At 51.3% G+C, this 26,596-nt stretch overlaps 1 protein-coding gene across 12 annotated transcripts in view; it reads left to right on the top strand.

Moving 5' to 3' along the window:
- Positions 1 to 26,596, top strand: part of HDAC4 (histone deacetylase 4) — a 372,535-nt gene that overhangs the window by 242,738 nt on the left and 103,201 nt on the right. For all 12 annotated transcript variants that reach the window (XM_078328916.1, XM_035306239.3, XM_078328922.1 and 9 more), the window contains 2 exons: positions 11,580 to 11,700; positions 24,366 to 24,487. In XM_078328916.1, coding sequence (XP_078185042.1) covers positions 11,580 to 11,700; positions 24,366 to 24,487 — 243 coding nt within the window. The remainder of the gene's footprint in view (positions 1 to 11,579; positions 11,701 to 24,365; positions 24,488 to 26,596) is intronic.

Here is a 26,596-nt window from a genome sequence, read left to right as displayed (position 1 = left end):
TGCCCGGCTAATTTCTGTATTTATAGTATAGATGGGGTTTCACCTTGTTGACCAGGATGGTCTTGATCTCTTGACCTTGTGATCCACCCACCTCGGCCTCCCAAAGTGCTGGGATTATAGGCTTGAGCCACCACGTCTGGCCTACATATTCGATTTTTAAAATAGCTTAGGGACATTTCCCCCCTCCATCAGTTTAGCTAAGTTGTATTTTTTCAAAAGGAATATATGCCTTTATTATACATTTTTGAATTTTTGTTATAGTGGTTTTTGGTATCGTATCTTTTTCTGGTGTTTTTGATGTCTGTCAGACCCGTAGTGATGGCCTCGTTTACATTCCAGAGATTGGTTGGTTTGCTCTTTCTCTTTATTGCTGTTGTGCTGTTTTGCTTTTGTTTTTCTCAGTCATTCTCTCCAGAAGTTTAGCAGTTGTTCTTTTCAAAGAACTAACTTTTGACTTTATGGATGTTGTTTGTTGAATATCAATTTTATTAATTTCTACTATTTTTATTATTTTTCTATCTAATGTCTTCTTAGGGTGTATCATGTGGCTTTTGTAGCTTTTTGATATAGATACTTAGAGCCTCGATTGCAGCCTTCTTGTCAATATGCGTTTATATAGCGTTGAGACATTTTCCTGTAAATGCACTGTATCTGCATCCCACGGGTTTATATAGTGAGACATTTTCCTCTAAATGCACTGTATCTGCATCCCACGGGTTTATATAGCGAGACATTTTCCTCTAAATGCACTGTATCTGCATCCCACGGGTTTATATAGCGAGACATTTTCCTCTAAATGCACTGTACCTGCATCCCATGGGTTTATATAGTGAGACATTTCCCTCTAAATGCACTGTATCTGCGTCCCACGGGTTTATATAGTGAGACATTTTCCTCTAAATGCACTGTATCTGCGTCCCACGGGTTTATATAGCGAGACATTTTCCTCTAAATGCACTGTATCTGCATCCCACGGGTTTATATAGTGAGACATTTCCCTCTAAATGCACTGTACCTGCATCCCATGGGTTTATATAGTGAGACATTTCCCTCTAAATGCACTGTATCTGCGTCCCACGGGTTTATATAGTGAGACATTTTCCTCTAAATGCACTGTATCTGCATCCCACGGGTTTATATAGCGAGACATTTTCCTCTAAATGCACTGTATCTGCATCCCACGGGTTTATATAGCGAGACATTTTCCTCTAAATGCACTGTATCTGCATCCCACGGGTTTATATAGCGAGACATTTTCCTCTAAATGCACTGTATCTGCATCCCATGGGTTTATATAGTGAGACATTTCCCTCTAAATGCACTGTATCTGCATCCCACGGGTTTATATAGTGGGACATTTCCCTCTAAATGCACTGTATCTGTGTCCCATGGGTTTATATAGCGGGACATTTCCCTCTAAATGCACTGTATCTGCATCCCACGGGTTTATATAGTGAGACATTTCCCTCTAAATGCACTGTATCTGCATCCCACGGGTTTATATAGTGAGAAATTTCCCTCTAAATGCACTGTATCTGCATCCCATGGGTTTATATAGCGGGACATTTCCCTCTAAATGCACTGTATCTGCATCCCACGGGTTTATATAGTGAGACATTTTCCTCTAAATGCACTGTATCTGCATCCCACGGGTTTATATAGCGTTTATGACATTTCCCTCTAAATGCACTGTATCTGCATCCCATGGGTTTATATAGCGTTTATGACATTTCCCTCTAAATGCACTGTATCTGCATCCCACGGGTTTATATAGTGAGACATTTCCCTCTAAATGCACTGTATCTGCATCCCACGAGTTTATATACCGGGACATTTCCCTCTAAATGCACTGTATCTGCATCCCACGGGTTTATATAGCGGGACATTTCCCTCTAAATGCACTGTATCTGCATCCCATGGGTTTATATAGTGAGACATTTCCCTGTAAATGCACTGTATCTGCATCCCACGGGTTTATATAGTGAGAAATTTCCCTCTAAATGCACTGTATCTGCATCCCATGGGTTTATATAGCGGGACATTTCCCTCTAAATGCACTGTATCTGCATCCCACGGGTTTATATAGTGAGACATTTTCCTCTAAATGCACTGTATCTGCATCCCACGGGTTTATATAGCGTTTATGACATTTCCCTCTAAATGCACTGTATCTGCATCCCATGGGTTTATATAGCGTTTATGACATTTCCCTCTAAATGCACTGTATCTGCATCCCACGGGTTTATATAGTGAGACATTTCCCTCTAAATGCACTGTATCTGCATCCCACGAGTTTATATACCGGGACATTTCCCTCTAAATGCACTGTATCTGCATCCCACGGGTTTATATAGCGGGACATTTCCCTCTAAATGCACTGTATCTGCATCCCATGGGTTTATATAGTTGTTTGACAGTCTTTGCCTTTCAGTTTGACCCACTTACATTTAATATAATTATTGATACGTTTGTGCTTAAATCTATTATTGCACAATATGAATTCTAATTATCTCAAGGATTCTAATTTGCTTTTCATGTATTTTTTAATGATATATATATATTTATTTCTCCAGCTTGGCAATCACTATTGCTGTTTCTTTACTGATTACCATTAGAATTTCATCTTTAATCTATCATAGCCTTATAAAAATTAATATTTTGGGATACTTTGACTCTCAACTTATATATTATTTTGACCTATATTTAACTCTAAATTTATCTTTAACATCACAAGACATTGCTTTTATTATTATATATAGTCAAGATTTACTCATAAATTTATCTTTTACACTTGTATTCATTTCTGCATGTCCAAACTTGTCTGTTATGTTCTTTAATTACTTACTTTAATGCAGGTCTGATGGTGAATTTTTTTTACAAAATATGATTTGACATTAATCTTTGAAGGTTATTTTTGCTGAGTATAAAATTCTAGGTTTGTATTTATTTTCCTTCAGCACTTTGAGAATGCCATTCCATGCTCTTCTGACTTCCATGATTAATCTCCAAAAATTAGCTGTCCATCCTATTGTTCCTTCTTTGGAAATAATCTTTTTTCCCTGGCTATTTTTAAGATTTTGGGTTTGGATTTGAGGTTCTTCTTTGATGTGCTTCACTGTAGTTTTTTAACTTTTAATTTCTTCTGCTTGGGATCTGCAGTTCCGAATCCGTTCTTTCATACTGTTACCAATTCTTAAACATGACCCTTCTGAAACTTCATCTCAACAAACACTGCCTTTGCCTCAGCCTCTCCATTTGACCTGCCTGGGACTTCAGTGACAAGCCTGTGTTGGATGAGCTTTCCGTACCCGAGTTTCTGAAGTTATTTGTGTGTGTGTGTTTTTCCTTTCTTTTGCCTCAGTGTGGGTATTTTCTTCCAATTTATCATCCACTTCACCAATTTGTGCTTCACCTGCACAATCATCTGCCGTTAAACTCATCCACTGGGTTTTAAATTTATTTGGTTTTCAGTTCTAGGATTTTCATGTGGCCCTTTTTCATAGTTTCCATAGAATTTCTCGATCTTATTTTGTTTCTGCACATAGTACAGTTATTTTGGAGTCTGTGACTGGTGACACTGTTCTCTGGGTGACTGGTGACAGCATTCTCTGGTCCTATGGCAAAGTTCTTCCTGCCTGTTGTTTCTCTCTCTTTTTTGTGTGTGTGAAATTGTGTTTCTTTTGACACTTGGATGTTTTAGGTTGTGTCTCTGACTTTGTGCTGTTGTGATGACAGGGGACCTGGGATGGTGACACATTTCTTTCTAGTGAACTTTGCTTTGCCTCTTGTAGTTGAGCAGAAGTGGCCAAGCTTCTTAAGCCTCTTAATGCAGTCAGGTTCGGAGCTAATTCCAAGTTGGGTTTCAGGCCTTCTGGGAGCTGGTGGATTTCTGGCCATATTTACTCATGAGGCATAGCCCTTTGTGGTCCTACCCACAAGGCCGTGAGGTTTATTGAGGTCCTTCCATTTTTCTCAGTTTTCGTTGCCCTATCAGGGGCCTCTTCTGAAACCCACTGTTGGCTCTACAGAATGGGCTGCCGGAGGGTGGGGCCCAGCCCGTCTCCCACCTCGGCCCTGGTGTTCCACCCTGCACTGATGGCGCCCTGTGTCTTCACACGGAAGGCTCGGGTGCTCTGTCCAGGTCTTCTGGCCGTTTCCAGTAGGTTGGATTGAGTTACCTGAGTAGAAGAACTTGTGAGGTTGTACGACTGAGGACACAGGGACTGGGAGCACCTCAGGTCTCCTGATGCCACCTTCTCTTCTTTCTCCTGTTATGTTCCTTGTTACATTTGGAGTGAAATGGTCTGTTAACATTTCGGTTTGGTGATTCGCCTTCATGTCATTTCTAGTTTGTGAGATTGGCATTTTGCCTTTAATTAATCACACTAGATTTGAAGTTTTCCCAAATAGGACATTTTTGTTCATTCGTTTGTATTTGAAATCCCTGTGTTCTAAAAGGAATAAATAACAACTAAGTAAATTCAGTCGGTGAGTTTATGTTTAATGTAAGGGATGTCATAATAAACTCATGCTAAGTGAGAATCCAGATGCAACCTAAACTCTGTCATTTTGCCCATATCGCTTTGGACGTTTTAGTAAATGCCGCTATTTCAGACTAGAAGCGTCTTTCCTAAGCGTGCGCAGCTCGTGCGCTCCGAGTGTTTAGTCTAATTCTCTGTTGAGCTGTTGTCAAGTTCTCGGTTGTTTCTGTCCATAAAACTAACACTTTTATACTGGTCAGTGATCACATTTTACTCTTGACGTAATAAATTTCACTTTAGCTGGTAGGATTTCAGGGCAGAAGGCCTCTGAGGAGGGTTTATGTTCCGTTTTAGGTCTAATTGATTATCAGGATTTGAAGGTGAGCACCAAAGCTGCATGCTGGGCCCGGTTCCCACCACACTGATTAGATAAGGTGGTGACTGAATCCCCCAGGGATTGCCCACGGGGCAGCGCTTCCAGACACGGCTGCAGGCCTGAGGAGAAGGCACTTGCAGACGGGCTGCCTGCGCACTCTCTGCATGCAGAGCTGGCCCTCCGGGTCAGGCCGCTGTGCTGTGGGCCTCCATTCGCCCCAAAGCGTTCTGCCGAACGAATCCCGTATGGAACCTGGCTGCCAGTGTTCTCGCTCCTGGAGTGACCCTAGTGTGCTGCCTGGGTCGAGGACAAGGAATCCAGTTGAATCCTCTGGCTTCACCTGTGAGGAATCCGAGCAGCTTAGAGGCTCCATGACCAGCCAGGCATGGCCCACCCCGTGGGGTTGCTTTCCGTGTCAGAAAACTGCCTTCCACGGATGACAGCACGGGGTCCTCATGAGAGCCCTGTGCGCAGGGCTTTTACGTGTCCGTCCTGTGCTAGTGATGCCGCAGTGCAGAGGCCCGAACTGGGCCCACGTCGCAGGGGTGGGCGCCGCAGCTGATGCACTGGGGCCTCTGCCTGGGGTCCGGCCTCTCCCCACACCTTTGTGTATCCTACGGATTTTTCTCTGGAGTAAGGAAAATAGTTGCTTATCAAAGAATTGAAGTTTAAAATTTAAATATCAGCTGTTTGATTTGTGTCACAGCTAACCAACAAATAACAGATTTTCAGATTGCTGAAAAGCAGCGTGGTCTAAATTACTTCCTCAGAGTTTCCAGCCCCTTCCAATAAAAATACCATCTTGAGGCTCACAGACTCTGTAAAGACTTCACTTCAGAAAACATTTGGGACCCGTTGACCAGCCCCAAACAATCCCTTCCCTGCCGTCCACCCTTAACTGGAGCTCTGGAATGTCCCTGCCTCTCCGCAGCCCCGTCACAGGCAGCAGTCACGGTGGTTTTCACTGTGGATTTGGGTGGTCAGGTTTTATTATTAATAATAAACTGTACAGTTGGGGACTTGGCAAGCTTGTGTCGGCTCTGCAGCCCTCAGAGTGTGGTCTTGTGGTGAGGACGCAGGGCCGGCAGGCCCCCGCGGTGGACGCCTCTCGGGGGCTCTTATGTAAGCGGGGCCCAGGGGCCGCGTCTTCTCCCATGAAGGAGCCTCTTGTTGCGCTGGAGGAGCTCGGGTGGGCCGGCGCAGGGACAGGAGGATCTCCAGCGTCTGAGCATTTGAAAGCACAGCGCCCAGCATCTGTTTATTCTCCCGGGCTTTTTCTTAAAGTGAATTTCTTATTGAGTGTTTAATAAATACCATTACACTTGTAAACATTTACATTACCTTTAATTTTAAATAATTCTGCACTTTTATTTATTGATACCAAGTAATGTGATGCATTTGACCGAAAGGTGAATTCTTAGAATTGGTGGCAGTTTTCATCATGCTTAGCAAGAATACACTGTCTTTAATCAACTAGGCTTTGATTTAGATTAACGGCTGGGAATCTAAGACACACACCTCTTCACAGAAACTCGGAGGGTGCGGAGCAGCCTGGCGTGAATGCAGCTGCGCTCTCCCACCATGGCTCACACGTGCAGCCCCGCGGGGAACGGAGCACAGTCACTGAGCAAGTCCTTTGCTTTGTGCAAAAATGATACAAAAGGCTGTTTAAAGGTTGAACACCTGATGCTGAAAGTCATTAGCTGTCCCTTCTGTGACGCTGCACCTTCCTCAGAGGCAATGGGGTGGGAGAAAAAGGAGCACTCTCAGGCAAAAGCCAAGCAAAACCTGCGACAGACAGCTCCATCTTCTGGACTTGCCAGGTCCAGGCCAGCACCCTCCAGGAACACAGCGGTCCCTCCCCACCCGCCGGCCCCACCCAGAGCTGCTGTCCTCCTCTCTCTGCCCCGCTCAGCTGTTGCTCACTCTCTTCCTTAGATCCCAGGCACACTCTCGGCCCACTGGTATGGGAAGAACATGGCCTCTTTTCTCCACCTCCTCGTCTCTGTTGGCCAGAATCGGCTGGCACCTCATAGAGCCTCCATAGAAACCTCCATCCAGGGGATGAGTGATACCCAATGTGAATTTAAAAAAAAAGTCAAAGTAAAACTTAGGGAGATCTGCTATCCATTTATGGAATGGGCTTTTTCATTCTAGAACTTTAGGTGAGAAACCTGCCAACAGATGAGCCTGTGTGACTGGAAGGGCAGAAACAGGGTGGGGTCAAGCAGGGCGGGGTTAGATGGGGCAGGGTCAGACAGGGAGGGGTCAGACAAGGCGGGGTCAGGCAGGGTGGGGTCAGGCAGGGAGGGGTCAGGCAGGGCGGGGTTAGATGGGGCAGGGTCAGACAGGGAGGGGTCAGACAGGGCGGGGTCAGGCAGGGCGGGGTCAGGCAGGGAGGGGTCAGGCAGGGTGGGGTCAGACAGACAGGGAGGGGTCAGACAGGGCGGGGTCAGGCAGGGCGGGGTCAGGCAGGGAAGGGTCAGGCAGGGTGGGGTCAGACAGGGAGGGGTCAGGCAGGGTGGGGTCAGGCAGGGCGGGGTCAGACAGGGAGGGGTCAGGTAGGGAGGGGTCAGGCAGGGCGGGGTCAGACAGGGAGGGGTCAGGCACGGTGGGGTCAGACAGGGCGGGGTCAGGTAGGGAGGGGTCAGGCACGGTGGGGTCAGACAGGGAGGGGTCAGGTAGGGAGGGGTCAGACAGGGAGGGGTCAGGTAGGGAGGGGTCAGGTAGGGAGGGGTCAGACAGGGCGGGGTCAGACAGGGAGGGGTCAGGTAGGGAGGGGTCAGGCAGGGCGGGGTCAGACAGGGAGGGGTCAGGTAGGGAGGGGTCAGGCAGGGCGGGGTCAGACAGGGAGGGGTCAGGTAGGGAGGGGTCAGGTAGGGAGGGGTCAGGCAGGGCGGGGTCAGGCTTGGCCCTCATTTGGAATACTCTCCTAGTAAGGTCTGAAAGAAGATTCTTTGGTGATCAGAAAGATCATAAATCATGACTTACGTTCCTCATGTTTCCTGCTGGCCAGGCCTGTGCTTGGCGTGGGTGGGGCATCAACCCCAGTAATGCCACCTGCCCTGCTTGGGGTGTCAGTTCATCATATGCAACACCCACCCCTGCGTGGAGGAAGTCAGGCTGTGGCTAGGTCACCCTTTGCCACTGAGTGGTGTTGCAGAAGCAGGGTGTGGGTCACAAAGGCAGGTCTGATGGCTCTGTTTCTGGAGTGCGTGCCCTCCCTGGTGGCAGGCCAGTGGGTCTACAGTAATAGCTGTCCCTGTGCTCTGAGAACTGGTGTTTTGAGGAACTAAGTCACAAAGGCAGGTCTGATGGCTCTGTTTCTGGAGTGCGTGCCCTCCCTGGTGGCAGGCCAGTGGGTCTACAGTAATAGCTGTCCCTGTGCTCTGAGAACTGGTGTTTTGAGGAACTAAGTCACAAAGGCAGGTCTGATGGCTCTGTTTCTGGAGTGCGTGCCCTCCCTGGTGGCAGGCCAGTGGGTCTACAATAATAGCTGTCCCTGTGCTCTGAGAACTGGTGTTTTGAGGAACTAAGGCTGACTGCACTGACTTAGGGTCCGCTGGAAAGTGTTGAGAGCGTCCTGGTCCCACACACTGAGAACCTGCTTCCTGCCCTGCTCTGCTGTATCCACTCAAGGACGGCTGGTAGAGGGACCTGCAGGGCCATCCCCTCCAGCTGGCCATCTGGGTTCTCGTTGTCACTGTCACCAGCATCATTGTGCGATTTGACCACTTCCCTGCACTGTCAGCAGCGTGGATAGAACCAAAAAAACGTTAGCAGTGTCAAGGCAGAAAGTCTGCGTTACCATTTCACTTCCTTCGTCAGCAAAGCTAAGCCGATTCCTCAATGGCAGATTTGCCTTCTCTGTTTGAAACTGGTCATCTGTGTTCTCTGCTCACTTATCTTCCCCACCACCTGGGCTTTCCTTTTTTTCCTGGCTCTGGAGGCAGCTTGTATGTTTACAAGGTTAACTGGTTTATGTCTGGGTCTGTTTTTTCAAAGTTAGCAGCCTGTTGCTGATAATCTTTTAGGAATCCCAGCGATCCCATGCCTGGGAATGGTAGAAGCCAGTGGTTTCCATAAACGTGTGATATTCTCACAAGTCCCCTTACAGACAGGCAGACAGTTAGGCTACAGGTGCTTCCAATCATGTTCAAGTGTAACGCTCGGCACCCGGATCCCTTCTGTACCCCACCACCGGCCTACCTGGGGCAGTGCTCACTGCAGTCACAACCCGGGAGATGAGACCATTTCCAGCAGCATGCACTGGGGGCCATCACGGGCACAGCTCTGCTCGAGCAGTGACGTCATTTTCTCAGCCCAGGAGAGCCCCAGGCCTAAAGCCGGATGCCTCCAGTGGGCCTGCCGGATTCGTGCTGGTGGTAGTGTAGCTAACATCTTTGTGTTTGCCGGCTAGTCTAGTGCAGGCCCCACCACGGCCTGGGGGGACCCTGTTTCCAAGGCTCTCGGTGCTGGCAGACCCTTGGCCAGACACTGAAGTTCCACCTTGATGTAGCAGGAGTGGGGCTCTGCTGTGGGAGCTCAGGGTACATATCACTAACAACACTCCACTTGTGCGTGGCAGCAGAGACTGGGTATGAGATGAAGGTGGCAAGGAAAAGATTTTTCCTAGTGATGTTAATAGTTGATTAGCAGTTTATCAGAATATCCATAGCACCTTCTATGCTAAAATCCATTTCTGAGCCACGAGAGTGAGTCATGAAACATATCAGCAAACAAGTCACTGCATGAAAACCGAGCACCAGAGCCAAGGACAGAGTTGAAGTCACTGTTTCTTAAACTGTCGAAAGGCAGAACAATTGCGAAGTTCCAAGGAAAGGGGGAAATTCGCAAAGGAAAATCCAAACTAGAGTCATAAAATCAAGGATTTGAACTTTTTACAAATTGTACAAGGAAACAAGAGGCAGAGTAGATGTTTGCGTGCGCTCACGTGCACACATGCACACAGGTACGCACACACATGCAGAGACGTGCCGGCACACGCACAGACATGCACACACATACACAACAGCCAAAAGTTGTGAACCAGGGCATCAGTAAGACCTGGTAACTGGGCTGACCTCACCTGAGGTGCACCTGGCCACCTCTGTGTTCTCCATCTACAGCTGGGGGATGAGAATGCCTATTTATAGCTGTAACGTGGGGTTTCACCCAGCCGGGGCTGGCATATACTGGGCTCTCCCTACAGCCATTATTGTAGGAAACCCACGTAACTCCAGTGGATAAAGCCATGAAGCGCACACACACAGATCCACACCACTGTGCACATCACAGAAAGATTCCTAAGAAAAAATGAGCCAAGGACACGAAATACCTCGAAAGACAGAAAATCAGCACGTGTCCAGCAGCGCTCAGGGATGCGTCACAGTGACGCTGGCTTTGTGGCTTTGGGAAGTGGTGATCTGAGGGGCAGCAGGAGGGGCAGCTGACCCTGGTGCAGGTGGATGGGTGGTTCGGGGGCTCAGTGTGTAGAGACACTTTGCTTTTGTTTTTTTTCTTTTGAGGCAGGGTCTCACTCGCATTGCCTCGGGTGAAATGCAGTGGTGCAGTCTTGGCTCGCTGTGGCCTGGACTTCCCAGGCTCAGGTGATTGTCCCACCCCAGTCTCCTAAGTAGCTGGGACTACAGGCACATGCTACCACACTCAGCTAATTTGTGTATTTTTAGTAGAGACAGGTTTTCGCCATGTTGTCCAAGCTGGTCTCGAACCCCTGGGGTCAAGCGATCTGCCCTCTTCCACCTGTCAAAGTGCTGGGATTACAGGCGTGAGCCTTGACAGCAATTTAGCAAGATGTGTCGAGGTTGGAAGATTAAGAGTGTTAGATGTAGTCTTGCAGATCTGTCGTAAGCAAGTCATTCTAAAGGCGCTCAGCATTACCCACTCACAAATGTTCGCTGCAGTGTGGTTTCTAACAAGCACACCTGCCTCCCGGTCAGGAAGTGGTTTTGTCAACCATGCTTCATCACCTCAAGGTGTGTTTTCACCATTACAGACACCCTGAGTATTACTCAGTACGAGGAAGCTGTGTAAGGCACAGCTAGATGGATCTGAGGCAAGCCGCTCAGTGCTCGCAGGCCTTCTTCGCCAGTTCCCTTTAATGAGGCTTTGAAAAATAATCACCGCCACGGAAGAAAACCACAGTTTCTAATTCAGTCCCACTAGGTGCAGTGACTGCCCAAGCCTGAGCTACCAGGCTGGAGAGGACAGGCGCTGCCCTTCGATGCTGCTGGAAGCAGAGCCGGCCGGCCCGTCAGCACGGGTGGAAGCACGCTGCTTGGGGGACTGTCCTTGCCCCTGCACGATGCTACCATCTGCACAAAACCTTCTCTCTCAGACTCTGCTTTGCCGCAGCAGGAGTGCAACCACCGAGCTGCCAGTGCCTAATTCAGAGTGTTCTTTTCTGTCGGAATATTAAAGTGCCTTCAGAAGTGGGTTTTATGTTAGCTAACAATCAGTCTTTTGGATGATTAAATCTGCATTTTAAATGGAAAGCAATTATGTAAAATCTTGACGGGAAGAAGACCTGGTATGGAAACTCCTCCTGGCCTTGGTGGCTCTTTGAGGAAGCTTCGCTCACAGGGCGCAGCATCCTGAAGGAGCATAGCAGTCCCTGCCGTCCCCCCGTGCCCGCTGCCCTGCATTGCTGCCGTGGGCCAGAGCTGCACTTCACCCTCCTGCTGTGCTTTCTCCCACACCAGGTGCCGTGGCCAGCACAGAAGTGAAGATGAAGCTACAAGAGTTTGTCCTCAATAAAAAGAAGGCACTGGCGCACCGGAACCTGAACCACTGCCTTTCCAGCGACCCTCGCTACTGGTACGGGTAAGTGTGGGTGTGGGGAGCACCCCAGCCTCCTCACAGGGCCCAGAGGACCATGAGATCACTGGGGGATTTGCATGGACCCAGTTGTTCACCTACTGGGCAGGGAGGGAGGGCGAGGAATTGAAACCCCAGGCACAGTGGCACTCAGATGTGGGCGACGTGGTCTGGGTACACTCTGGAGGCAGCCATCCTCATGGGGTGTGCCCCCTCCAGAGGGACCAAGTGGTGGTCCCCGGGCTGGTGCCTGTCGTTATTCTTGGGAATGTTGTGCCGTTTTTCAGCCACAATAAGAGCCACTTAAACTGGAACTCTCGTCTGAATCCTCAGTGCTCTGACAGCGTCTGCACCTGGCGTTTCATTGATTCTTAGGCTAGTCAGGAAGGCCCTGTGGCACTCCTATTATTTTACAGTAGGAACCCCTGCCAGAGCCCACGCAGTTGACAGAGACCACAAAAGCCCCGTTCATCTGAGGACTGGAGGAGGCCGACATGCCGTGCAAACACCGGGCTTCGGAGGCGAGTTCAGAGGCCTCGTGGGAGCAGTGGCGAGGTTGCATGCTTTAAACAGTAGCAAGGGCAATGGAGGATGGCTTTGAAATGTAGTTTTCTGTGCTCTCAAGGTTCATTTCATTTCTAGAAAAAAATCCCTTAAGAGAATTTTTAAAAATCAAAATATAATCAGTAATTTCACTGGGAAGAAAAATTAGCTATTCTCGAGCCTCAAAATGGACAGCTATCTGTAGTGAAACCCTCCCACACCCCAGACACAAGCCCCCTGGTTTCCATGGAGGCCATCAGCTACCCTGACAGCCCGAAGGCATTGCCAATGGAGGCGGCCCACACCCTCTGCTCCCCTGGTCTCTGTGCCTGCCAGGGGCGTGTAAGATGCACTCGGGGCAGATACACCGCCGGGATTTGGGTAACTCGACCAGGGACACAAAAACTCACAAGGAGGAGTGAGACTGGCATCCGTGGAAGGCAGCATGGGGCAGCAGTGAGCCACAGGGGCGCAAGAGAGTAGGAGGCTTCCTGAGAATCACTGGCCACCAGCACCTGAGATCCTGCTTCAGGGGGACCCCGATCTTCACCCCCAGACCCAGTCCACTGCCATGGCTGGTTGTGGAGAAGCTCTGTTGTCCCCTGGCTGGGCCGGGGTGTGGAGTTGCAGGGCAGAAGCAGCAAGGGACAAGGATGTGGATCACAATTCAGGACCAGCAGCCAGGGGCAGGGTGGGTCTGGGGCCTGGGGCAGGATGGAGAGCTGGAGTGCACAGCCTGCCAGGCCAGGGCAGGGCCACCTTAGGTCCCCATGGGCAGGGAGGTATGGGTAGACAGTGATCGGAGTGGGGCAAACACGGGCAATCCTTTCTAAGGAGGAGCTCAGGGTCTGGGAGCTACAGCAGGTGCAGGAGCAGAGCAGTGGCCCGAGGGAGGCAGGGGAGGCGGTGAGCACAGAGCAGCCCCACAGGAGCAGAGTAGTGGGGTGAGGGAGACAGGGGAGGTGGTGAGCACAGAGCAGCCCCACAGGAGCAGAGCAGTGGGGTGAGGGAGGCAGGGGAGGCGGTGAGCACAGAGCAGCCCCACAGGAGCAGAGCAGTGGCCCGAGGGAGGCAGGGGAGGCGGTGAGCACAGAGCAGCCCCACAGGAGCAGAGCAGTGGCCCGAGGGAGACAGGGGAGGTGGTGAGCACAGAGCAGCCCCACAGGAGCAGAGCAGTGGCCCGAGGGAGGCAGGGGAGGCGGTGAGCACAGAGCAGCCCCACAGGAGCAGAGCAGTGGGGTGAGGGAGGCAGGGGAGGCGGTGAGCACAGAGCAGCCCCACAGGAGCAGAGCAGTGGCCCGAGGGAGGCAGGGGAGGTGGTGAGCACAGAGCAGCCCCACAGGAGCAGAGCAGTGGCCCGAGGGAGACAGGGGAGACGGTGAGCACAGAGCAGCCCCACAGGAGCAGAGCAGTGGGGTGAGGGAGGCAGGGGAGGCGGTGAGCACAGAGCAGCCCCACAGGAGCAGAGCAGTGGCCCGAGGGAGGCAGGGGAGGCGGTGAGCACAGAGCAGCCCCACAGGAGCAGAGCAGTGGCCCGAGGGAGGCAGGGGAGGCGGTGAGCACAGAGCAGCCCCACAGGAGCAGAGCAGTGGCCCGAGGGAGGCAGGGGAGGTGGTGAGCACAGAGCAGCCCCACAGGAGCAGAGCAGTGGCCCGAGGGAGGCAGGGGAGGCGGTGAGCACAGAGCAGCCCCACAGGAACAGAGCAGTGGCCCGAGGGAGGCAGGGGAGGCGGTGAGCACAGAGCAGCCCCACAGGAGCAGAGCAGTGGCCCGAGGGAGGCAGGGGAGGCGGTGAGCACAGAGCAGCCCCACAGGAGCAGAGCAGTGGCCCGAGGGGGGCAGGGGAGGCGGTGAGCACAGAGCAGCCCCACAGGAGCAGAGCAGTGGCCCGAGGGAGGCAGGGGAGGTGGTGAGCACAGAGCAGCCCCACAGGGCGGACACAGCAGCATGCAGGAAGGTGGGGGCCAGTGCCTGCTCACCTGGGAGGGGGTGGTGAGTGGACAGGGGGCGAGGCTGGCAGGAAGAGAGGCTGGGCAGTGGCTTGGACCTGAGCAGAGGATGGAGCAGCAGGTGCAGGGAAAGACTGCACCAGCCACTGGGGAGGCCCCGGGAGAAGGCGTGGCCTGGGGAAGCCTCAGGGCACTGGGGACCTGCTGAGAGATGGGAGATGGGGGCTTCCAGGGAGAAAGGGTGACAAACAGAGTGGCTGGGGCTGGGAGACTCGCTTTTCCTGAAACTCCCCAGGTGAGCCGGGTGGTCAGGGTGGGTGTCTTGGCCTGGACAAGGCCAGCATGCCCTATCTTTAATGGCAGGGGCCGGGGGTACCTTGTCACAGGGGGCTCTGGGGACACTCAGGCTGGCAGGGGAAGGCTTGGTCTCCGATCAGCGAGAGGACAGGTTTGTTTTCATGGAGTCTGGTGCCATTCTTGTTTTGTCATATTTGAACCCTAATCTAAATATCATGGAGTGGTGACAGAAGCCTTGTCAGAAAACCGGCTCTTCATGGGGAAAGAACTGAAACCATGACCCCAGCCTCACACCAGGCATGATTAGTTCAAGTGTCATAGACCTGAGCCTAGACGCGTAACTGATCAAACTTCTGGAAGGAGAGCGGGGAGAAACTTTCACAACCTTGATGGGGAGGGGAAGGCAGGATTTCTTAGGTGCCACAGTCATGGACTAGATACCAAAAGCTCAAAACAGTGCATTTCCTCAAACCGAAACAAACACTTCTGCTCTTTGAAAGGCCCCAGCAAGAAAATAAAAAGGCAAGCTACAGAATGGGAGGAAATATTCACAACGCATATATCTGACAAACCGCCTGCATCCAAAGCATAGAGAGAGCTCCTGTAACTCAATAATAAAAAGACAAGCGGCCCACTTAAAAACATGGGCAAAAGGTTTGAACAGGCACGTCACAAAACAAGGCATGGGGATGGGCGGTAGGCGTGGAAAGGTGTTTGGTATTGCTGGTCATCAGGTGAATGCAAAGCAGAGCTGCAGCAGGCAGCCCTTCACTCCTGCTGGGAACAGGCCAGTGCTGGAGCAGATGCGGCGTCCGGCATCCCTGGGCCTCCACGTGCTGCCTGTTGGAATCTGAATCACACAGCCATTTGGGGAAACAGGCAGGCAGTTTCCTACAATGACAAATATCCACCAGCTCTGTGACCCAGCAATGCTCCTTCTGCGGATTTGCCCAAGACATATGAGAGCAAGCAACGCCACGACTCATCCTCTTATGGTCACAGTTGCCAAAGAATGGGAAACACCAAGCGCCCGTCATCAGGGGAATGGCCATGCAAACAGGCACCCGACACCCTGGAATGCTACTCTGCAGAGATGAGGAACGGGCGTTGGCGCCTGCAGCAGCTTACGGGACCCCAGAGGCATCGTACCTAGTCAACGAGGCTGCCCCCGTGACTCCACTGATGAGAAATTCAGAGTCAGCAAAGCAAGTTGATCATGAGAGAAAGCAGACCGGGGCTGGAGGCTGCAGGCGGCTGCAGAGGGGAGTGCTGAGAGATGGTGCTGGGGCTTCATCAGAGGCGGACTCCATGGGTGTCTATGTGAGTCAGAGCTCCAGCTTCAGACCACTGTGACAAGATGGCACCTTCCAATGTGGCTGCCACAAGCCACACATGGCTACCGAGCACTTGAAACGTGGCTGGGGCCAACCAGGTCATGCCATAGATGCAAAGCTTGGGATTTCAGAAGCTTGGTCTGAAGAAGGACCATGATGTCTCAGCAATACATTTATATTGAGTATACGTTGAAAGGATGGTGTTTGTAATGTTAATAGAATACTAAAACTAAGTCCACTCATTTCTTTTTATCCATGTTAAGGTGGCTACTAGGAAATTCCAAAGTTCACGTGGCTCCCGTTATCTTACATTTCTGCTGGAGTGTCCTGGCGCTTGTGGTTCATTGGTGGCTCCTAGGAAATCCAAAGTTCATGTGGCTCCCGTTATCTTACATTTCTGCTGGAGTGTCCTAGCGCTTGTGGTTCATTGGTGGCTCCTAGGAAATCCAAAGTTCACGTGGCTCCCGTCATCTTACATTTCTGCTGGAGTGTCCTGGCGCTTGTGGTTCATTGGTGGCTACTAGGAAATCCAAAGTTCACGTGGCTCCCGTCATCTTACATTTCTGCTGGAGTGTCCTGGCGCTTGTGGTTCATTGGTGGCTACTAGGAAATCCAAAGTTCACGTGGCTCCCGTCATCTTACATTTCTGCTGGAGTGTCCTGGCGCTTGTGGTTCATTGGTGGCTACTAGGAAATCCAAAGTTCACGTGGCTCCCGTCATCTTACATTTCTGCTGGAGTGTCCTGGCGCTTGTGGTTCATTGGTGGCTACTAGGAAATCCAAAGTTCACGTGGCTCCCGTCATCTTACATTTCTGCTGGAGTGTCCTGGCGCTTGTGGTTCATTGTTGTATTTGTGGGAAATCCCTGGTGCGGATGTGATGAAAGGCAGTGGTTTGGATTTAAAATGGTTGAGTTTATGTGAAGCTTTATTCTGCAGTCAAGCCAATGTTTAGAAGAAAACAGTTTCCATCTTCCTCAGGAAGACAAGGATTGCCTTCAGATGTGGTGTCCAGGTCGGCCCCAGAGCCCCGTGCAGGCTGCGCCTCAGCATCCTAGCCTGGTTTCTCTGTCCCATTCCCAGGCTGCAAGAAATGAAAGGTTGAAAAACTGGAAGATAATCTCTGGCTGGGGTGAGGTAGAGGGACCAGCTCGGCAGGTTTGCCCTCAGGGCTCTACAGGGCAGCCAGCATGACTGTGTGAGTGTGGAGTGTGGCCGGGGTGTGTTGAGAGTGTAAGTGTGGGTGGGTGTGATTCCGTTGAGCTTAGTGTAGGGTGTGAATGTGGGATGTATGAGTGAGGTGAGTGTGGAGTATGTGTGGTATGGGAGAGGTAACAGGTGTGAGCGTGGGATGTGGGTGTGTGGGGGTGAATGGGGTGTGAAGTGGGTGTGAATGAGGTGTGGGTGGCTGTAAGGCATGAAGTGTGTGGGTGTGTGGGGTGTGGGTGGCTGAGAGATGTGTGGGATGTGTGTGGGGTGTGAGTTGTGTGTGGGATGTAGGTATGAGTTTGGTAAGGTGAGTGGGATGTGTGTGAGGTGGGTGTGTACAGTGTAGATGTAAGTAGTGTGCAGTGCAGGTGTGAGTGTAGTGTGGGTGAGTAGTGTAAGGTGTGTCAGGTATGAAAAGTGAGATGCAGGTGTGAGTAGTGAGGTGTGGGTGTTTTGGGTGTGAGTTGTGTGATGTATGGGTGTGAGGTGGGTGTGAATCATGGGTGCTAGTGAGGTATGGGTGGGAGTATTGTGAAGTGTGGGTGTGAGTAGTAGGTGCAGGTGTGAGTAGCTGAGCTGCGTGTCAGTGTGTTATGAAGTACGGTATGAGTGTGAGGTGTGATGTATGGGTGAGTAGTGTGAGGTGCAGGTATGGTGTGGGTGAGTGTGAGATGCAGATATGGGTGTGGGTGTGAGGGAGTGAATAGTGTGAGGTAGGTGTGAGGATGTGAGTTTTGTGAGATATGTAACTGGGTTACTAGTGTGCAGATGTGAGTGGGTGTGTGAGGTGCAGGTGTGACTGAGGAGCAGGAGTAATTGTATGAGGAGTGGGTGTATGAGATGTAGGTGTGTGTGTGAAGTGGGTGGGAATAAGTGTGTGAGGAGTGGCTGTAATTCTGTGAAGTGTGGGTGTAATTGTGTGAAGTGTGGGTGTGAGTGAGCAGGTATGAATAATTGTGTGAGGTGTGTAATTGTGTGAGGTGTAATTGTGTGAGGTCCGGGTGTGAGTGAAAGTAATTGTGTGAGGTGCGGGTGTGAGTAGGGTAATTGAGGTGTGGGTGTAATAGTGTGAGGAGTGGGTGAGAAATTGTGAAGTGCGTGTGTAATTGTGTAAGGCGCGGGTGTAATTGTGAGGAGCAGGTGTAATTGTGTGAGGTGGGGATGTGAGTAATTGTGTGAGAAGTGGGTAGGAGTGTGAGGTGAGTGTAATTGTGTGAGGAGTGGGTGTAATTGTGCAGGTGTGAGTAATTGAGGTACGGGTGTGAGTGAGCAGGTGTGTGAGGTGTGGGTGTGAAAATACTTGAGTGGGTGTGAGTATGAGGTGCAGATGTAATTGTGTGAGATGCGGGTGTGAGAGTAATTGTGAAGAGTGGGTGTGAGAGTAGTATGAGGTGCTTGTGTAATTGAGGTGCAGGTGTAATTGTGTGAGGAGTGGGTGTAATTGTGTAAAGTGTGGGTGTGTAATTGTGTGAAGTGTGGATATGAGTGAGGTGTGGTAATTGTGTGAGGAGTGGGTGTGAGACTGAGGTGCAGGTATGAGTAATTGAGTGGGTGTAATTGTGTGAGGTGCAGTGTGAGACTGAGGAGCAGGTGTGAGAGCAGTTGTGTGAGGTGCGGATGTAATTGTGTGAGGAGTGGGTGTAATTATGAGGTATGGGTGTAATTGTGTGAGGTGTGGATATAATTGTGTGAAGAGCGGGTGTGAGAGTGAGGTGCGGGTATGAGTAATTGTGTGAGGAGTGGGTGTGAGCAATTGTGTGAGGTTTGGATGTAATTTTGAGGTGTGGATGTAATTGTATGAGGTGTGTGTGTTGTGTGAGTTGTAGGTGTAATTGTGTGAGGTGTGAGTGTAATTGTGTGAGGTGCGGGTGTGAGTAGTTGTGTGAGGTGCGGGTGTAATTGAGGTGCGCATGTGAGCAATTGTGTGAGGTACAGATGTAATTGTGTGAGCGGGTGTGAGAGCAGTTGTGTGAGGAGCAGGTGTAATTGTGTGAGGTGCGGGTGTGAGTAGTTGTGTGAGATGCGGGTGTAATTGAGGTGCGCATGTGAGCAATTGTGTGAGGTGCAGATGTAATTGTGTGAGCGGGTGTGAGAGCAGTTGTGTGAGGAGCAGGTGTAATTGTGTGAGGTGCGGGTGTGAGTAGTTGTGTGAGGTGTGGGTGTAATTGAGGTGCACATGTGAGTAATTGTGTGAGGTGCGGATGTAATTGTGTGAGCGGGTGTGAGAGTTGTGTGAGGAGCAGGTGTAATTGTGTGAGGTGCGGGTGTGAGTAGTGTGAGGTGCGGGTGTAATTGAGGTGCGCATGTGAGCAATTGTGTGAGGTGCAGATGTAATTGTGTGAGCGGGTGTGAGAGCAGTTGTGTGAGGAGCAGATGTAATTATGTGAGGAGCGGGTGTGTGAGGTACGCATGTGAGAGCAGTTGTGTGAGGTGTGGGTGTGAGTGTGAGGTGTGTGTGTAATTGTGTGAGGAGCAGATGTGAGTGAACAATTATGTGAGTGTGAGTGGTAGTAATTGTGTGAGGTGCAGTGTGAGACTGAGGAGCGGGTGTGAGAGCAGCTGTGTGAGGTGCGGATGTGAGTAATTGTGCGAGGTGCGGGTGTGATTGTGTGAGGTGCGGGTGTGATTGTGTGAGGTGCGGATGTAATTGTGTGAGGTGCGGATGTGAGTGTGTGAGATGCGAGTGTAATTGTGAGGTGCGGGTGTAATTGTGTGAGGTGCGGATGTGAGTGTGTGAGATGCGGGTGTGAGTAATTGTGTGAGGTGCGGGTGTAATTGTGTGAGGTGCGGATGTAATTGTGCGAGGTGCGGGTGTGATTGTGTGAGGTGCGGATGTAATTGTGTGAGGAGCGGATGTAATTGTGTGAGGTGCGGGTGTAATTGTGTGAGGAGTAGTGTGAGAGTTGTGTGAGAGTCTGATGTGAGTGAGCAATTGTGTGAGGTGCGAGTGTAATTGTGTGAGGAGCGGGTTTAATTGTGAGGTGCGGGTGTAATTGTGTGAGGTGCGGATGTGAGTGTGTGAGGTGCGGGTGTGATTGTGTGAGGAGCGGATGTGAGTAATTGTGTGAGGTGCGGGTGTGATTGTGTAATTGTTTGAGGTGCGGGTGTGATTGTGTAATTGAGGTGCGGGTGTGATTGTGTGAGGTGCGGATGTAATTGTGTGAGGTGCGGATGTAATTGTGTGAGGAGTGGGTGTAATTATGAGGTATGGGTGTAATTGTGTGAGGTGTGGATATAATTGTGTGAAGAGCGGGTGTGAGTGAGGTGCGGGTAAGAGTAATTGTGTGAGGAGTGGGTGTGAGCAATTGTGTGAGGTTTGGATGTAATTTTGAGGTGTGGATGTAATTGTATGAGGTGTGTGAGTTGTAGGTGTAATTGTGTGAGGTGTGAGTGTAATTGTGTGAGGTGCGGGTGTGAGTAGTTGTGTGAGGTGCGGGTGTAATTGAGGTGCGCATGTGAGCAATTGTGTGAGGTACAGATGTAATTGTGTGAGCGGGTGTGAGAGCAGTTGTGTGAGGAGTAGGTGTAATTGTGTGAGGTGCGGGTGTGAGTAGTTGTGTGAGATGCAGGTGTAATTGAGGTGCGCATGTGAGCAATTGTGTGAGGTGCAGATGTAATTGTGTGAGCAGGTGTGAGAGCAGTTGTGTGAGGAGCAGGTGTAATTGTGTGAGGTGCGGGTGTGAGTAGTTGTGTGAGGTGCGGGTGTAATTGAGGTGCACATGTGAGTAATTGTGTGAGGTGCGGATGTAATTGTGTGAGCGGGTGTGAGAGTTGTGTGAGGAGCAGGTGTAATTGTGTGAGGTGCGGGTGTGAGTAGTGTGAGGTGCGGGTGTAATTGAGGTGCGCATGTGAGCAATTGTGTGAGGTGCAGATGTAATTGTGTGAGCGGGTGTGAGAGCAGTTGTGTGAGGAGCAGGTGTAATTGTGTGAGGTGCAGATGTAATTATGTGAGGAGCGGGTGTGTGAGGTACGCATGTGAGAGCAGTTGTGTGAGGTGTGGGTGTGAGTGTGAGGTGTGTGTGTAATTGTGTGAGGAGCAGATGTGAGTGAACAATTATGTGAGTGTGAGTGGTAGTAATTGTGTGAGGTGCAGTGTGAGACTGAGGAGCGGGTGTGAGAGCAGCTGTGAGAGGTGCGGATGTAATTGAGCGGATGTGAGTAATTGTGTGAGGTGCGGATGTAATTGTGTGAGGAGCAGGTTTAATTGTGAGGTGCGGGTGTAATTGTGTGAGGTGCAGATGTGAGTGTGTGAGGTGCGGGTGTGAGTAATTGTGTGAGGTGCGGGTGTAATTGTGTGAGGTGCGGGTTTAATTGTGAGGTGCGGGTGTAATTGTGTGAGGTGCGGATGTGAGTGTGAGGTGCGGATGAGTAATTGTGCGAGGTGCGGGTGATTGAGGTGCGGATGTAATTGTGTGATGAGCGGATGTAATTGTGTGAGGTGCGGGTGTAATTGTGTGAGGAGCGGGTTTAATTGTGAGGTGCGGGTGTAATTGTGTGAGGTGCGGATGTGAGTGTGTGAGATGCGGGTGTAATTGTGTGAGGTGCGGGTGTAATTGTGTGAGGTGCGGGTGTAATTGTGTGAGGTGCGGATGTAATTGTGCGAGGTGCGGGTGTGATTGTGTGAGGTGCGGATGTAATTGTGTGAGGTGCGGATGTGAGTGTGTGAGATGCGGGTGTAATTGTGTGAGGTGCGGGTGTAATTGTGTGAGGTGCGGATGTGAGTGTGTGAGATGCGGGTGTGAGTAATTGTGTGAGGTGCGGGTGTAATTGTGTGAGGTGCGGGTGTAATTGTGTGAGGTGCGGATGTAATTGTGCGAGGTGCGGGTGTGATTGTGTGAGGTGCGGATGTGATTGTGTGAGGAGCGGATGTAATTGTGTGAGGTGCGGGTGTAATTGTGTGAGGAGTAGTGTGAGAGTTGTGTGAGAGGCTGATGTGAGTGAGCAATTGTGTGAGGTGCGAGTGTAATTGTGTGAGGAGCGGGTTTAATTGTGAGGTGCGGGTGTAATTGTGTGAGGTGCGGATGTGAGTGTGTGAGGTGCGGGTGTGATTGTGTGAGGAGCGGATGTGAGTAATTGTGTGAGGTGCGGGTGTGATTGTGTAATTGTGTGAGGTGCGGGTGTGATTGTGTAATTGTTTGAGGTGCGGGTGTGATTGTGTAATTGAGGTGCGGGTGTGATTGTGTGAGGTGCGGATGTAATTATGTGAGGTGCGGATGTGAGTAATTGAGGTGCGGGTGTAATTGTGTGAGGTGCGGGTGTGATTGTGTAATTGTGTGAGGTGTGGGTGTGATTGTGTAATTGTGTGAGGTGCGGGTGTGATTGTGTAATTGTGTGAGGAGCGGGTGTGATTGCAGCAGGGATAGAGCTTCACTTCTCTTCTCCCCGGTGGATGCTTCTTCACTGAGGGCACGTGTGTGCGCTCTGGCTTGGGGCCGTGTGACCAGGGCTGGGCACGTGTGGCCGCCCTGACGGTGAGGACCACCCTCTCCTGGTGTCTGGTGGGCAGGTGCGCGGTGTGCTCCTGGCGGTGAGCCGGGCTGTGCAGGAGGTGAGGTCCCTCCTGTGAGGTTTTGGGATCCATCGAGGAGGCGCTGGCAGGCAGGGGGCAGGGCTGAGCGCCTCCTGCTCTGCGGGTTTGAAGGTTTGACAAGAAGTGGGGTTTTTAACAGTGGAAGCACCTCAAGAGATCAGAACAGTAAGAGAACACCTGTTAGATCACAAAGGGATGTGACTTTCGCAACTCCTGCTTCACTGAAAGCAAACCCTAGCATTCCTATGTAGTAACGATTTTTATTCTGTGTATTTAAACGATTTAAGTTATTATTATGTAAATAATGATCTTTTTAACTCATGGGCTGCCTGTGCAAGTCACTGTGTTTCTTATGAAGGGAAACGTGGATGCAGAAATGGTCCCAGGCTGTCACCTGGTGCTGGAGAAGTTTGGAATCGCCAAGACCACATTCCCCGTAGGATCCAGTCTGAAATACTCTTTGGTAGAGAAAGTGTTACCTGCAGACTTTTTCATGAGATTGAGGGAGGATGGGCAGAAGCTCAGGGAGAAGGGAGGTTTGCAGGAGGACGTGGTCCCAGGAGGAGGCCAGGCTCCCACAGGGGCGCAGACAGAGGTGGCCCAGCCCTGCAGTCCCAGCCTCCGTAGTGGAATTCCCCAGGAAACAGCAGAAAGCGCTTGGGGTGGAGGTGTGCCCTGGGCAGTGGGCGGAGTTGGGGCGTGGCCTGAAGCTCGCAGTTTTCCTGAGCGATGCAAAGCCCAGCACCCAGGGCCCAGCCTGGCCTCTGCGCGTCACGCTGAGTCCCTTCAGCACATTCTTTGCACTGGTGTGCCCGCAAATATTTAAATGCACACCTGTACCCATTTAAGAGCTCCCGTTTTTAATTCCGACAACTCCAGGTGCATTGGTGTGCTATGCTATGTATTCAAATAGTCTAACCAATTCTAAATAAGGTGGCAAATTTGTTTCTAGTCATTAAGCAGATTATACAGTTTAAAGACAGAATTTATTCCACTCATTCAGTGTTTTGAGCAAGACTCAGCTGTCAGTCCCATCAAAAAAGGCCTTGCTGACGGTCATCTGGGTAGCAGCCCACACGCCCCTGTTCCACATTCCTCCTCCGGCCATCCTCCTGGCAGCCTGCTGCTCCTATCTTGCCATCTGGAGGGTGTACGGTTGTACCTGGTTGTTCATACAGGAAGTCCCTTTCGTAGGTCAGCTCCCTGAGCACCGGGTATCAGTAGCTGCCATCCTGTTCCTCCCCTGGAGAAGGAAGTGACCAGGGTGAGTTTTGCTCGGATGAAGGCACAGATGAGGATGGGTGCTTTCTGCTGAGACGGCCCCATGGGTTCCTTCTCTCCAGGTGGTGGAGAGAGCCCCAGACATCCCCAGCATTTGTCCTTAGAGTGCTTTTTGCCCCATCTCGGCTGCCTGTAAACTCCCCTCTGATGCCTTATGCCACAGCCTACTGCCTTCCTCTGCCTCTCCCCACTGGGGACAGGCTCTCTGAGTGGCCAGAGATGGCCCTGGCAGAGAACAGACCGGGCTGGAGCCATCTAAGAAGGCGGGGCCAGGTGGAGATCGTCTACCAGGAAAGCAGCTAGAGGCACTGCCGTCCCAATGCTGAGCGCTGGTCCCATAGAGGAGGATGTGGGCATCGGGTGGTTTGCTTGGTTGTTCAGCATTCTGTTTGTTTCTGTTGAATTTCAGCTTGACCCTAGGGAAGAGGCACGTCTTTTGAGGTGGGGCTGAGGTTTCAAGGGAACGATCATCATGTGTGTGGCTTCTCGGCCTGGGCAAACTAAACCATCTGTCTTTGCCTTCTCTCCAGGAAAACACAGCACAGTTCCCTCGATCAGAGTTCTCCACCCCAGAGCGGAGTGTCGGCCTCCTATAACCACCCGGTCCTGGGAATGTACGACGCCAAAGATGACTTCCCTCTTAGGAAAACAGGTCAGTGCCCCAGGCATGCCGTGGGCCAGGAGGCCTCCTATACACACACTTTCCATGCCTCAAGCCATGCAGGGCCTGCCATTCTCTTCCACTCCGAGAAGGAATCACCTGCAGAGTTTTAAATATTTGCCTCTTTCATTAGAGCAGAATTTTGAAAAGATATCCCTAAGCATTTCCTTATGATTGAACCGCACACATGTACACCACTGTTGAAGACTCAGACTGGCTTTGAAAGCAGGCTCAGTTTTCTTTCCTGAGCAGCGCGTTAGGCTTTGCCGCGCGGAGGGGCGTCCCCACAGTGGTCACAGGGTGAAGCACTTCCTGCTGGTGGGCCACGTGCCATCTGAGGGCAGGTAAGCCTGTGGCCTTCAGGGATGGCTCTCAGTCATGCCCAGGCAGTGGGGTTTTTGGAGTCCTCAGAGTGGGAGGGAAATCTTTGTGAGAAAGAAATTCACTGTGTCCCGCAGGGGACGTCACATCGGGCCCAGAGTTATATGCAGCAGTTCTGTCCTAAGCCAGAGGGAAAAGGGCATTTAGGCACTGCAGGTGCCCGGGCTGTGTTGGAAGCAGGGAGAGGCGGCTGCAGCAGTGTCTTAACAAGTCAGGACACTCTTACACTTTCTCAGGGGCTATGGAGCAAGCAGGCAGTGGCTTTAGGTAATGGTTAGCGTGGCTGTGGGCAGTGCACTAGGGTGGCAAGAAGGGCAGGGACCGGGGAGTGCTGCCATCCAGAAGCCCTGTGCAGAGAAATGCTGAGGGCAGGCAGTGCCTCATCCCAGATACGGACAGTGGACCCACAAACAGCAAGGCAGTGTGGGAAATCCCAAGGCACCCTCCCTGGGGTTGGCTCTTGAAGATGAGATCTTAGGGGCACCACTTTTTCTTGCTAAACAAATTATGTGTTATCCAAAGGTTTTGGCCAATTCTGGGCAGAAACAGTGAACGCAGTCGCTCACACAAGGACTTCTTCATTGGAGTGATGAGGCATTGTGAGGGGTTGCTGGGGGCTGTAGCAGGCCAGCCATGTCCCTGGAGAGGTGCGTCATATGAGGCCAGCTGTGACCCTAGTGCGGGCTGTATTGGGCTGGCCATGGCCCAGGTGCAGTGGGCTGTATCAGGCCAGCTGTGACTCTACAGGAGTGAGCTGTATCAGGTCAGCCACTCCCAAATGGAAGGGGCCGTATTGGGCCAGCCATGTTCCCGGTGGAGTGGGCGGTATTAGGGGTATTCAGACAGTGGTGTCCCTGGAGCATGGGCCATATCGGGCAGGCCGTATCCCAGGTGGACTGGGCCGTATCAGGCTGGTTATGTCCCGGGTCGAGTGAGCTATATCGGGCCAGCCATGTCCCTGGAGGAGTGGGCTGTAACAGGCCAGCCATGACCTCAGAGTGCGCTGTCCTGGGACAGTGGAGACCCTGCTGGAGTAGACCGTATAGGATGGCCACGTCCCTGGAGGAGAGGACTGGAACAGACCTGCTATGACCCCAGAGGAGTGCGCTGTATTGGGATGGTGGAGACCCTGCTAGAGAGGGCCATTCAGGGTGGCTCTGTCCTCTCCAAGTCAGAGGCACAAGGACCCAGCAAACATAGGTGGGTTTCCATTTGGGCCGTAAACCTTTACTGGAAAAAGTGAACCCAGAGCTGCTGCTGCTTTGAGTGTCAGGGGTGTGAGCCTGCGGTTCTCAGTGTCGCTCCTACTGAGAATGGTCGTGGGTTTCACCTGGAGAGCACCCACTCTGGAGCTCCACAGAAACAGGTGGTTTAGAGATCAGTATTGTTTCCAGAAAGATGTGCCCAGTAATACCAAGAGAGACCCCGTGGGCTGATTCTTATAAATCACCCTCCAGGTTCCCTTTCTGGGGATTGATGCTATTATTAATCAAATTCCATCCACCAAACCAAAGTCCACAGTGAGTGATGGACCCTGTGCTGGGAGAGACCTGGGGAACCCTGCCCGGGTAACTGGAGCTGCCAAGGGGCGGCTGGAGGCCGGGGCGTTGCCGTCAGGCTGGTGGGTTGGATCTGTGCTCATTGTGGTAACCACTCTGTGTGCCCTGAAACCAATGCCTTCCATGCCCCTGGCCTCCATTTCTTCATCGGTACGGTGGG

Source organism: Callithrix jacchus, chromosome 6, assembly GCF_049354715.1.
Source record: "Callithrix jacchus isolate 240 chromosome 6, calJac240_pri, whole genome shotgun sequence".
NCBI classification, from domain to species: domain Eukaryota; kingdom Metazoa; phylum Chordata; class Mammalia; order Primates; family Cebidae; genus Callithrix; species Callithrix jacchus.
The sequence above is the reverse complement of the archived record's forward strand: the minus strand, read 5'-3'. Positions and strand labels throughout refer to the sequence as shown.